Source organism: Chanodichthys erythropterus, chromosome 3, assembly GCF_024489055.1.
Source record: "Chanodichthys erythropterus isolate Z2021 chromosome 3, ASM2448905v1, whole genome shotgun sequence".
In the NCBI taxonomy this organism is placed as follows: Eukaryota; Metazoa; Chordata; class Actinopteri; order Cypriniformes; family Xenocyprididae; genus Chanodichthys; species Chanodichthys erythropterus.
The window spans coordinates 58528980-58542661 of NC_090223.1; the positions used below are offsets into that span (position 1 = coordinate 58528980).

The 13682-nt window shown below is 37.3% G+C and overlaps 1 protein-coding gene across 1 annotated transcript; it reads left to right on the forward strand.

The window, feature by feature from the left end:
- The first annotated feature begins 4592 nt into the window (after positions 1–4592).
- Positions 4593–10166, forward strand: LOC137006997 (gastrula zinc finger protein XlCGF57.1-like). The gene is made up of 3 exons (XM_067368242.1): positions 4593–4638; positions 6390–6510; positions 8955–10166. The coding sequence occupies exons 2-3, from the start codon at positions 6390–6392 to the stop codon at positions 9890–9892; spliced, it is 1059 nt and encodes a 352-aa protein (XP_067224343.1). The 5' UTR covers positions 4593–4638; the 3' UTR covers positions 9893–10166.
- Positions 10167–13682: the final 3516 nt, after the last annotated feature.

Sequence of the window (13682 nt, forward strand, 5' to 3'; positions counted from 1 at the left end):
TAGGTCTAAACCAGATTGATCACTTATATCAATGTTATATCGTCATATTGTCCAGCCCTAACGCATATATAGTTTTATAGTGTAGTTTTTGTCAGTGTTGTTTATTTAAAAACACCCAATTGTGCAGAATATATAAGATGGAAAATATTTAATTGATGAGTTGTCAACACAATATATAACAATACAGTATATACGGTATGATTTTACCTCAAAATCCAACAATTTGACACAAAATGATAAGAGCAAATCCATGTTTCTCTGCTGGAGTCCAGTTGTTTCTGTGAATTGCAGTGATCCATTTGATTCTTTTTTCTGTAGCTTTCAGCAGTCTTTAAATATATACCTCAGGTTTTGTGTCAAAGCTATTTGTACAGTCAATCACAAAGCTCTGTTTTGGATGTGTTTTGTGTGTTTTTCGCGACATTCACGCTGAAAACCAATGCTGCAGTTCAGTCTTTTGCCACTCAGCAGACGTGACGGTCGATGGTGACGTCACGTGCATGCCCTCTATACTGCCCTACAAAGCAAAAAGGCAGTAACTACGCAGAGTGCAGAACTGAGAAAAATGACTTAAAAGTTATCCTGTCATCCAGCCTAAGTAGTTGTAGGTAGATTATTGGACATGTTGCTGTTATGTTACTTTATATTAGCTTATTCTTTGTACATATCAATCCTCATATTTAATTTGATATTTTACCCCTATTTTGCAGTTACTGTATTATTGCTTTGTATTACTTACCAAAAACATGACACCATACCAAGAAAAAAGGCAGTAACTACAGATTCTCCAAAAACTATTTTGCCACAACTTGGGCTATGGTTGTCTTAGATACACTGTATTTGAAATAATTGGAACCATTTTTTTTCCTGAACATGGATATACCAAACCCAAACTAATTTGACCATTTTAGGTCAATATTTTCCACCCGGAATCTGTTCTGGTGCTGAAACGGCTGCTTAAAGTCTCACATTGCTAAGCTGTATCAAGGTCCAAATGGGGACCATTTATTTTAGGACCACATTATTATTTGTGAGTATTAGATTAATGTGTGTCTGGGGGTGTTTCTGTATCTGTAATGTAGTATTTGCTATACCTACAAATCACATTAATGTTAAAGCACTCCAAAACAACTTTTCTTTGGAGCAATATAGGCAAGTTAAACTCCAATTCAACAGAGCAAAACAAAATAATTGTGTCTAAGTGTTTCTAAGGCTTTTTAAACTCTTAGGATGATAAATAAGATAAACAAGTTGATTTTATACGGTGCAGAATCTGTTTTAGGAGGTTTATAAAAGTACTGAATGAAATGAATACATGGGACAGATATTTCAAATTAGTAAACATACATTTAATAATAGATTGTATATAGATTACAGATTTTATATATATATACACATATATATATATATATATATATATATATATATAAAAATATATATGTATATATATATATATATATGACAAAATAATGCATGAATTAGGCTAACACAATAATAAATTAATAATTTTGCAACCTCAATGAAAATAAAAATAAAGCCAACACACAAAAACGCAACCTGGCTTCATATTTACATTAGGCCTACAATAATAGGATAAAACATAGAAGCTTGCAGTCATGCAGAGGGACAACATTTTAATATAATTTAGGGGAATCCAAATTAAACATATAATTTTATATTCAGAAGAAGAAGCCGTGCAATAAATAAATGCTTAGGAACAGGAACCAATGTGTTTGAGTCTGAGAGCTAAGGGGGGAGAGAGAGGGGGCGTAAATACCTGCGGAAGTTTGTTTTTTGTTGAAAGCATGGATGCTTACTAAAGAGAAAGATGTCAGTTTTGCTCACAACTCGCTAACTGCTCTAAACAGCGGACATAGTCTTCAAACAGCAGCTGTGAAGAGAGTGTGTTTTAAGTTGAACACCTGTCACGTTACACTGATAGCTGTGTTTATGGACAGTTATATTCTCCTGCTGGACAACAACGCAGGTAAGCAAAGCTATTTAAAACATCGCCTGTTAATTAGCATAATGCTATCTGAATGGACCTCTGAGAGGAAGTCCCGCCCTGGCAGCTGCTTATATTGTGATAGCCTAGCCTCTTAATGTTTAATCTGTCACTGTTACTTACCATTCTCCGGGAATTTCTTTTCAACGCCAGTTCGACCATTTTCTTTCCTCGGCTTTGTGCCATCTCAAACAAAATGTGTGTGAAGTTAGAAGGGTGAAATCGCAAATGTAAAAACCGTCCTGCGACTCGCGAGGATGCCGCGAAATCAGCTGTGTGTGTTCACCATGGAAACAGTAACTTCACTGCGCAGCAACACGGTTATTTTTTGTTAGGTAAAACATAACAAGAATACAGTAATGGATGTTACTGTACTTATGCTTTGTTTCACTAGGGCTTTTTGCAGTTACTGTACAAACAACTACCATTTTTCTCCAAAACGACACACATTTCAGATAAGATGTTTTGTCACATAACAAAGGATGCCTTGAATGTCATGAAAATGACAATAACTAATTTTTGACCAAAAATGCAGTTACTGCCTTTTTGCTTTGTAGGGCAGTATACTTCAATGAGTGAGACATTCATTGAAGTACAGTATATTACTTTCGTAAAAAGTAATACACTATACTATAGTTAAGTATATTATTTTCGTTGTCAGAGCGCGATTACACCTCACTAACCGAGTAACGCAGTTGGACACAGTGGTGTTTTAAAAATGATATAAATACTGTTCAGTTTCTCACACAAACTGATCGTTTCATGTCTTAGGACATCAATGTGTCGTCACAGCTGCAGGGTTTAATTGGGATTTCTCCATGCAAGTGTTTTCAACTCTTATTGATCGAGTTCCGATTTACTCTTATTATAAGACTGACAGACCACAAGAGTTGAGTTAAAAATCATCATTTGTGTTCTACTGAAGAAACAAAGTCACCTACATCTTGGATGCACTGGGGGTAAGCAGATAAACATCAAATTTTCATTTTTGGGTGAACTATCCCTTTAAAATCAAAACGTTTTTGTCTCATCCGCCTGTGACCCACCTGCATTTAAATGACTGTTATTTTTTATTACCGCCCCGCAGATACCGTGATCTGTAGTACACACCTATGAAATACAGATATTTGGTGATCAATTATTTTTCTTACTTTTTGATTTTGTCTAAACAACAAACCTGACAACCACATAAAAGCACAAAACAGAACCGACAGTCTCTTTTAAGAGCATCACAGAATTGAAATCACTACATAGGCGGCAACTCACACAAATGACTCTTGACACTAAAGACTTTATTTGCTATTGATTTAATTACAAATATGTCAAAGATTACATTTTCAATTTGACTGAACCTTTTACCAATAATTTTTGGTATTGAGTTAATTATATTTAATATTGATTGCTTCTTCTACTTATACTGATCGTTGAACGATAACTTTTTACACATTTTATACCCATGTTTAAACTAAAATTTGTCCACATTTTATATATTGGTAAAACCAGTGTTGTAGTCTAGGTAGGTATACACCGTATATACACTAGGAAAAGTCAAGGAATTCCGTATCAAGGCGCAAGGATACGTAACCATCTAATAAATCACAATAAGATTTGTGGTTTGTTGTTTTGGACATGAAACATGGACATTGCCCATTTTTCTTCAGAATAAAAAAAATAAACAAATGCCGTTTTGGCGCTGTGACAAATTTCTGTAGTTCAAGAGAAGCGGCAGCCTGACGCGCGAACTGATCCTCTCCTCCGCTTTAATACCAGTTGCAGCGCGAAATAAACATGAATGAACATCTCAAGGTATGTTAAAAGGTACATTACAACTTAAGGAAATCCGTATCATGTCTCGTGTAATCACTTAATCAGTGTTTCAACCGCGGAAAAATGTAAACAATGTCAAACATTACTGACCATAAAATAGGGTGACCAGACGTCCCCATTTTCCGGGGACAGAAATGTGCATTGCATTAAACTCTTAAATGTGCATTGAAACTGGCCAACTGATAAAACTTATGCTCCAGGGACCATATTCATAACATCCAAGGCCATTTTAACTGGCTGAGTTAGATGGTGATTGACACTAAACAGAAAATCAGTCCAGAGTCTCTTCTGCTGTAAATGTCACTGGCTTTTAAAGTCTTGTTAATTTATTATAAGCAACACATGCTGATAAAACACACATAAGCAGTCTTTCAGAATGGTCTCAATTATGTGTAGCCTATAGATCAGTTGCCTACTATATGCATTAATGAGTGTGGTGGTGATTATGGGGTGTCGCTCTGGGTCGGGTGAGTATGAGGCTGAGAAAAATCACAGTATACTCACTACAAAAAACTAGACTACACCACTGGGTAAAACACATTGAGATTAAATGTGTTTCAATTCGGACACATGAATGAACTCTGCTTTATGAACTCAAACAACCTTTTTGACACATTTGTTTGTATCATATTTGTCACTGTTTTTATTTTAATATACAAAAATCTGGTAAAATAGTTGGATTTCTATGCACTTCTGTGATTGTAGACAATGCGTGACTTTTATTTTGGAGGTACTGCATGACGTCATAAGACTGCGCAGGGCTTCTGCATCTGCTGTGATTCTGCTGGAGAAAGATTTGAATAAAGGTCTGAATAAAGAATTTAATCTGTTTTAATCGACAGAAATAGTTTTAATGGTTTTTAATAGTCTTACAAGTGATGTAAAATTAACTATTTATTGTAACATAGTGATTCTTTATCTAACTGTAATGAAGGATATTTGTGTGAGTAAAGCTCATCCACTGATGAGAAACAGTAAACCTGCGTCTCATTTCTCTCTCTATATATCATAAATCAGTTTATCATGAACACGAGTTCAGTCTCTGGAGAGTCATGATGGAGGGTCCGTGTACCTTCGTATAATTTATTTGGGTGATAAATGTATGTGTATACAGAAGAAACCTCTGTCGGCTCTGCCCTGGCACAGGTTGTGTCGAGCCATTTATTTGTCTGGCTGTTTGATGAGAACGAGATTAAATGTAGTTGCAGTAAACTCTGTAAAAATTTGTACAAATGTATCAGATAGATATAGGGTACTATGGAGCTGATATAGGAGCTGATTCTGGAGCTAAGTACTGATGACAGCTTGTTCTTTGGTTGACCAATCAGCGGAAAGGGGTGTTTTATTCCCACCCATGTAGAGATTGAATGTTCAAGCTGTTTATCCATTTTGGTTTTATTGTTTTTCAATTTGGCGGATTAAAACAAAGTGTGATTAAAATAAAAATATGAAAAAACGACTCGAGATTTGTTTGTTGTTTGTTTGTTAAAAAAATTATCCGAAGGTACACAGACCATGGAGAAACTGAACTTTTCAACTCTGAGTCAACTGAATCAAACACTTTGAGAAATGATTCAGTGAATCACGATGAGGGTTGCAAAATTCCGGGAATTTTCGAAGCCCGAAAACTTTCCATGGGAATTAACAGGAATTAAAGGGAATAAACAGGGAATTTGCAAAATTGCAGGTTAGCCTATAGCAGGGTACTTAAATGTAGTTGAAAAAAAAAAAACTTGCAACATAATTATGGTTAAAACAACCATATTTAATGCAATTTTAGTTTAATTTTTACCCGGCACATTCCTCACACAGCACACTACTTACTGCAGGGCTATTGAGGACACACCCCCTGCATGCACTGTGCATTCCCCCAGTCCATAACATGCACATTTGATCAAAAATACAGAAAAAAACTGTAATATTGTGAAACATAACTACAATTTAAAATAACGGTATAATAATTGATATACATAAAAATATAATTTACTCCTGTGATCAAAGCTGAATTCAGCATCATTTCTCCAGTCATTCTGACATGCTAACACAACTGTTTCCAACAATGAATCATGAATTCGAATGAATCGAATGCGAAAAATAAATAACTGTTATTTCATGTTATGACAAAACAAAATGTTTATATTTGTTTTATATGATACATCTTATGTAAATATTATAAATCTGTATAAATTTCCCCAAATTTTCCAATTAATTCCCATAAATTCCTGTTAAGTTTCCAAATTGGAATATTTCCAAAATTCCCCAGGTTAAGTTCCCGTGGAAAATTTACCAGAAACTTTCCACCCCTTTGCAACCCTAATCACAACACGTGCTGCTCAAACAGTGAACATGGAAGAGAACAACAAACACTAACAAATGAATCATGTTTTCTTCAGTGTAATCATTTAAATATAATCTATAACTCATTAAATACCAAATGTAGATCATAAATGTCTAATTATGAAGTTTATTAATTTTAAGTATCAGTGTTGTTGTTGTTGTCGTCCAACAGGTCACTGAAGACCATTAACTCGTATTGTTACGTATTCTCTTCTTAAAGATGGCATTTATTAAAGAGGAGACTGAAGACATAAAGATGGAGTTTATTAAAGAGGAGACTGTAGACATGAAGATTGAAGAAACATTCATTGTGAAACATGAAGATACTGAGGAACAAACAGGTTGGTTTTATTCTCACAGCTGAACTCAGTCATTTGATCATTATTAAAATGTCCAGCTCTACAGAAATGGATCATATTACAGAAATATTCTGCAATATTTTCTGCAACAATACACCCAATATCATCTTCTGAATAGAGAACAATGGAAAAGATTTTTTTCTGTTCATGCTCAAAAGAAAAAAAATAGTCTGTAATTTGGTCTTCATTATTTTTATTATATTGTCAAACTTGCAGTTTTGTGCATTCGTATTTATATTAAATGTTTTTAGACTAAATACCATAAAGCAGTGGTTGCAGTGGTTTGCCCGTGGGCCAAAACTGGCCCGCCAGCAATAATATCTGGCCCGCGCCCGCAGCCAGATTATTTGTTCTGAAATAGATCTTCGTCTCATGGTGGCGCTGAGGGAACACATTGGGAAAAATATTGCCCCCCCCCCCCCCCCCCCTAAAGTCACCCATGTGTGTGTGTATATATATATATATAGATGTGTCCACAAAATTGAACCTAGTCCCCCCTTTGGTCAAGAAACACAGTATGCGTGGAGGCATGAATCATCATGAATAATGGGTGATTCTCACCTTAGAAGACAAAAGAATCGCATAAAGAGCTCTAATGACCTGCATATTAAAGGAACACTCCACTTTTTTTGAAAAAATAGGCTAATTTTCATTTTAGTTAAACAGTTGAGTTTTACCGTTTTCTAATCCATTCAGCCGATCTCCGGTTCTGGCGGTACCACTTTTAGCATAGCTTAACATAGTTCATTGAATCTGATTAGACCGTTAGCATCGCGCTTAAAAATGACCAAAGAGTTTTGATATTTTTCCTATTTAAAACTTGACTCTTCTGTAGTTAAATCGTGTTCTAAGACCGACGGAAAATAAAAAGTTGTGATTTTCTTGGCTGATATGGCTAGGAACTATACCCTCATCCAGGCGTAATAATCAAGGAACTTTGCTGCCGTTCCATGGCTGCAGCAGTGCAATGATATTACGCAGTGCGTGTGAGCCCCTGCTTGCACAGGGAACATGCCTTGCAACCATGGAGACGTTTGTGAGAGACACTGCGTAATATCATTGCACTGCTGCAGCCATGATACGGCAGCAAAGTTCCTTGATTATTACGCTGGAATGAGAGTATAGTTCCTAGCCATATCAGCCTAGAAAATCGCAACTTTTCATTTTCCGCCGGTCTTAGTACACGATGTATCAAAACTCTTTGGTCATTTTTAAGCGCAATGCTAACGGTCTAATCAGATTCAATGAACTATGCTAAGCTATGCTAAAAGTGGTACCGCCAGAACCGGAGATCGGTTGAATGGATTCGAAAACGGTAAAACTCAACTGTTTAACTCTAGGGAAGTTGGAAAATGAATATTTTCAAAAAAAGTGGAGTGTTCCTTTAATGAGCTCTTTCACTCAGGTAGGCTGTGAAAAAACCCTGTTAATCATGTCTCAAGCTCATCATGGTGTAAATCAAACATACAGAAAAAACAGCAATACTGTGAAATATTATTACAATTTAAAATAATGGTATTCTATTATGTACTTTAAAATATAATGCATTTCTGTGATGCAAAGTGTCTGAACAATTATGTTACCTCTGGCATTTCATATAGTCTTTTAGCTTAAAAGCATGCACATTTGGAGAAATATTGATGGATTCTCATATGTTTATGTCAATTTTCTATACAGAAGAGTAATATTTATTCAGGATTTATTGTCATCACTGTGAGTGTTTTCAATTCATACTTGCAGCCGGAGGGCACTCTGTGCACCTTTAGTTCACAAATGCCTGCTAAAGAAGAATAGGCAATCCAGGAACTAACCGAACTAACAGAGGCCAGAGATCGCTAACTATGGCTATTCAAAACACTTTTCAAGACAATAAATACACGATTGAGATGATGTATGCATGTATTGACTGATTTTGCGTCTGAATAGCGCTCCTCCGTGGGCGTGGCCACATTAGCGGATAATGAGCTGAATCACAGACTTCTGACATGACTCTCTTTTCAGACAGATTACATAAACATTGGATATTTGTTTTCGATTTGACTTTGACGATTTAAAACCTGACATTTCAATGTTTTTTTAGACATAAGTATTTTTTTTTGTGATTAGTATTCACTAAGTTACAGTTCATTTTCTGAGAACTATCAGATTGGACTTCATTCAGAGGGAGACGAGAGATCACGCATCATGTTAGTTTTCTTTATTTTGCAAAAAGCACAACATTTTGTTTTTACTCTGAGTGTACACAAATAAAAGATATTCCACAGATTAAAATGGTTTATAACTCTTAATTGTATGTGCAACATTGACTGAGTATTTTTAGTCTCTTTCACACTGGTAAGAAAAAAAACTGCGGTGGTATCGCCAGCGATACCTCATACCTCAGAGTGTTAAATGTCTCAATTGTTTTATGTCTGTTTTTGTCCTAGACCTGATGGCACTGAAAGAGGTGAGTCATGAACTTAATGAAAGGGAAGAAGAGCAAGAACATTACGATAAACATCATGATTTCATGATTGGAGAAAGATTGACACAGGCTAAAAAGTCTTCCTCACAAAAAAGAGCTCAAAAGACAGGAACTAAAAGTTATTTCACCTGCCAACGGTGTGGAAAGAGTTTTGACCAACATAGAAACCTTCAAGTCCACTTGAGAGTTCATACTAGAGAGAGCCCCTTTACTTGCCAACAGTGTGGAAAGAGTTTCACACATGAAGAAAACCTTCAAGTCCACACAAGAATTCACACTGGAGAAAAGCCTTACACCTGCCAACAATGTGGAAAGAGTTTTACTGTGAAAGGAAACCTTAAAGTCCACATGAGAATTCATACTGGAGAAAAGCCTCACACCTGCAAACAATGTGGAAAGAGTTTCAGTCAAAAAGGAATCCTTAAAGACCACATGAGAATTCACACTGGAGAAAAGCCTTATACCTGTCAAGAGTGTGGACAGAGTTTCACTGTAAAAGGAAACCTTATAGTCCACATGAGAATTCACACTGGAGAGAGTCCATTTGCCTGTAAACAGTGTGGAAAGAGTTTCACTGGAAAAGGAAACCTTGAAATCCACATGAGAATTCACACTGGAGAGAAACCTTTCATCTGCCAGCAATGCGGACAGAGTTTCACGCATAAAGGAAACCTTGAAATCCACATGAGAATTCACACTGGAGAAAAACCTTTCACCTGCCAGCAATGTGGACAGAGTTTTACACATAAAGGAAACCTTAAAGTCCACATGAGAATTCACACTGGAGAAAAGCCTTATACCTGCACTTTGTGCGGGAATGGCTTCACACGGGAACAAAACCTTAGGAAACACATGAATACTCACACCAGAGAGAAGCCTTTTACATGTGATCAGTGTTGAAAGAGTTTCAGATTTAAAGGTGACCTTAAGGTCCACATGAGGATTCACTCGAAAGAGAACCGTTTTAGAATTTGTCACTGTGGAAAGAGCAGAGGTGTAAAGAGTGTCTGAAAAGTACAGATACCTGACAGCAAAAAGTACTCCCATTACAAGTTAAAAGTGACATTCTAATACAACTTGAGTAAAAATCTGGAGCATCTGATTTTAATATTACTGAAGTATTTTACTCATGCTAAATGTAGGCTTAAAGATGCACTAGTCCTCAACACCTGAGAGAAATGCCAGTAAAAATAAACAATTTATTTGATTAATGAGAAATCATGTTTTTTCCTAAAATCTAAATAAAACTGAACACCTCAACATTGCAATAAATCAAGGTTGACACAACAGGCACGCATTTTCGTCAACCGAAAATGCGTGCAGGTCCCCTATCATCTTGATGGAGGTCAGTGCAACCAGGAGTACTTAAAGTAACTTTAATCATGCCATGTTTAGTGTCTATGAGTTCATATCGAAAAGATTTAAATGCTTGTGTATACGGTATGTCCATACCTGTGCAACACATCAGTATTACAAGGATCTTTAATAGTTCTTATTCAAAAACTCAGCTTGGTAACCTTCTTGGTCATAAAAAGCCCTGACACGAGGTGTGTTGTCGCCTGGAAATACAACACCTTCATTGGCTACATCAACTTTAAGAGGTTGGACTTTGACCAGAGGTTAAAAGCTAGAGAACAATGTCACTCCTTCTCTTTTCCTTGGCTTGGCACTGAACAATCTCCTTGCTGAAAGCCTCTTCAGGCCAAGGCCTACACACCAGCCACATGCTCAACATCCAACATAAAAAAAGACTGGCAACAACTTCAGACGAAAACCTCAAGATTTATCCTCAACCTTCAGATCCGATGCTCCTCAGCCTAAAGGCAATACATGTGTAGTGAACAGCACATTTGAGGGCCCAGTTTGTGGTCGAGTCCCTCTCTGTCCGTAACAGCGGACAAAGGTTTGCTACATTTTGATTGGATCTTGGTGGCCTAACACAAACAAACTGTCCAACGCCATCAGATAAAAATGTAAGGACAAGAGGAAGACCTCTTGTACCAAGCCTGGAAAAGACAGGACTTCTCATTTGTCCACAGGCAGTTTCAGCCCTTCACCCATCTAGAGACTACTTCCTAAGGTTGGCCAGAGACCCGCCATAAAAATTCCTCGGGACCTCAGCAGCAATGGGTGTGTCAGGAAATGAACACAGACAGAGGATCCAAGTGCAAGTATTAAAACATTTATTGACAGAATTCGCTGTACAATAACTTCACTCCAAATGGACAGTCGATGCAGAGACTGTGGCGTGCAGAGTGGCAATGAGCCGGGTGGCGCAGGGCTGCAACGGGCATCAGAGAACCAGGATAATCCAGCCCAGAAAGCAGGGCACAAGACGACAGTCCAGAGATCCGAGAACCAGGGAGATACAAACAGAGAGCACGACACCAGGACAACCTGCAACGAACTGACAAAGACGACATGAAGACACGCACATTTTATAGCAAACACTTAACAAGACACGGCTGGCAACAGAACGCAACAAACACAAGGGCGTAAATGAATCCATGAACCGTGACAGGGTGAAACAAAGAGAGATCACAAAGATTCATCCGAATCCATTCAAAACTATGTTTGAAAACCTTAGAACTGATGCAAACTACACATCCATTTCATACTTATTCACAGAAATAAGTATTCTCAGTGAAAGTTATTTGTAGTGCAACATCTGATACAAATGCAGCTGTTAATGTACAATTAAATGACAGTTCAATCTTTTTCCATCATGTTTAGTCTCTATTTGTTTAGAATATTGCCAAAGGTATTCTGGTGGTGGTTTGGAAAGTGAGAAATGCATTGGTAAACTTTAAAGACACTGTAAAGACTTCCAACTTTGTGCTTTATGCAAATGAGTTCCACAGGGGAGAGAATGGTGGGCCACACTGTGTTTGTCCCCTCTGATGCCAGCAGTCAATCACAGCACTCGAATGGAGAAGCGCCAAAATGCAATCTCCTCCTCATCGGAAAGGGATAAAGGTACCCTTTCAACAGACACTCCTTGTTCTGAGTCTTTCCTGTACGGGGATAGACATTAACAGATATACCGTTCTGAGTCTGTCCTGCACAAGGATAGACATTAACAGATACACAGTTCTGAGTCCCGGCTTGCGAAGCTGAGACAAAATAGTTACATCGTTCTGAGTCTCCCATCGGGTGAGACACTAACAGATACAACACTATTCTGAGCCTCTGGTCCATCCATAGAGACAACAACAGATCCCATGATCTGAGTCTACAGCTTGTGAGGCAGCAACAGAGACAACCACGTTCTAAGCCTCCAACTTGTGAGGAAAGAGACATCAACAAACACTATGATAAGAGTTTCCGTCTAGCGAGACAGTAACGACATCTGCAACAAGGTTAAACTCAGGAGAGCAAACTTTCAATCCAAGGTACCTTCTTCTGCATGTTCCAGATTGTTAAGGACCTTCTGCACCTACGCCAGGGCCTCATCTGCGTGTTCCAGATTTTAGGACCCTTTGGTGCTACAGGAGATCAGCATCCCACAGAGCTTCGTGTTCAAGATTGTTGAAACTGGCTCCTCTCCCCACTGCATTGTCACCCAGTACAACCAGTGGAAGACGTCAACGTCATCTGAATCAACCAAGTGGAACGTAAATATCACTTAACCAAACCTCTTTCCAGAGACCTTGGCATTGTTGTATATTATCAGTATATTATTTCCTAATTCCCATTAGATGTAATATAGCTGATGTTAGTTAATAACAAATAATCTCTAGTGTATTTGTTTAGTGTATAATAAGGTTCTCCACCTTATTATTTCCAGAGAAACAGTTTATCTTTCCATAAGATAACGTAACTCTCCCATAGCCACACTCAACTTAATCACTTGTATTCTATGTATCTTATGCACTTTCCTTTATCATTCATGGTATTCATTTAGTAGTTGTGCTAGTTATTCTTCTTTATCTTTTGTTAATAAAATGTATTTTATTACACTTGTGTCTTCCTTGTGCTGATAATACAGAAGAGGTTCTACATGTTAGCAATTTCACCAATCTTTCAGATAAATCAGCTGACCACTTTACATTAATTCTAAATGAATGAAAGCCCCTGTTGAGAGTGTTCTCATACTGCCAAGGTAAAATACCTTGACTGGTGCCCTGAACTAGGGAAAGGGGGGGGGAAGTGGTCATCTGATGTACTCATAACCACATGCTAAGAGATGTGTGATCCTAAAATCACAACATCAGCAGTGACGTGAGTACCAATCCCTATTTTACTTCGCGTCCTTGGATGGACACAGTAAAAATCTCTACACATGTTTGGTTCTGACTCTGTCTGCTAATAAATTGCCTCTTAAGTGATTTAGATCCTGACTGCGTGCTCTGAGTATTACGGTACAATAAGAATGTTATTTTTCCATAACCTGGAAATTAACATTTACATTACATTTACATTTAGTCATTTAGCAGATGCTTTTATCCAAAGCGACTTACAAATGAGAACAGTAGAATCAATCATATCAACATGAGAACAGTATGTAAGTGCTGTGTGAAGTCACAGTTATGACAGTAAAGTGCTCGTAGCAAGGAATTTTTTTTTTTTTAATTAATACAAAAAATAGATGGAATGAAAATAGAAATTAAGGTAAGTGCTACTATTACTGGGTCAAGTGCTGACGAAAAAGATATGACTTTAGCATTTTTTGCTCGGATAGAGCGTGGCA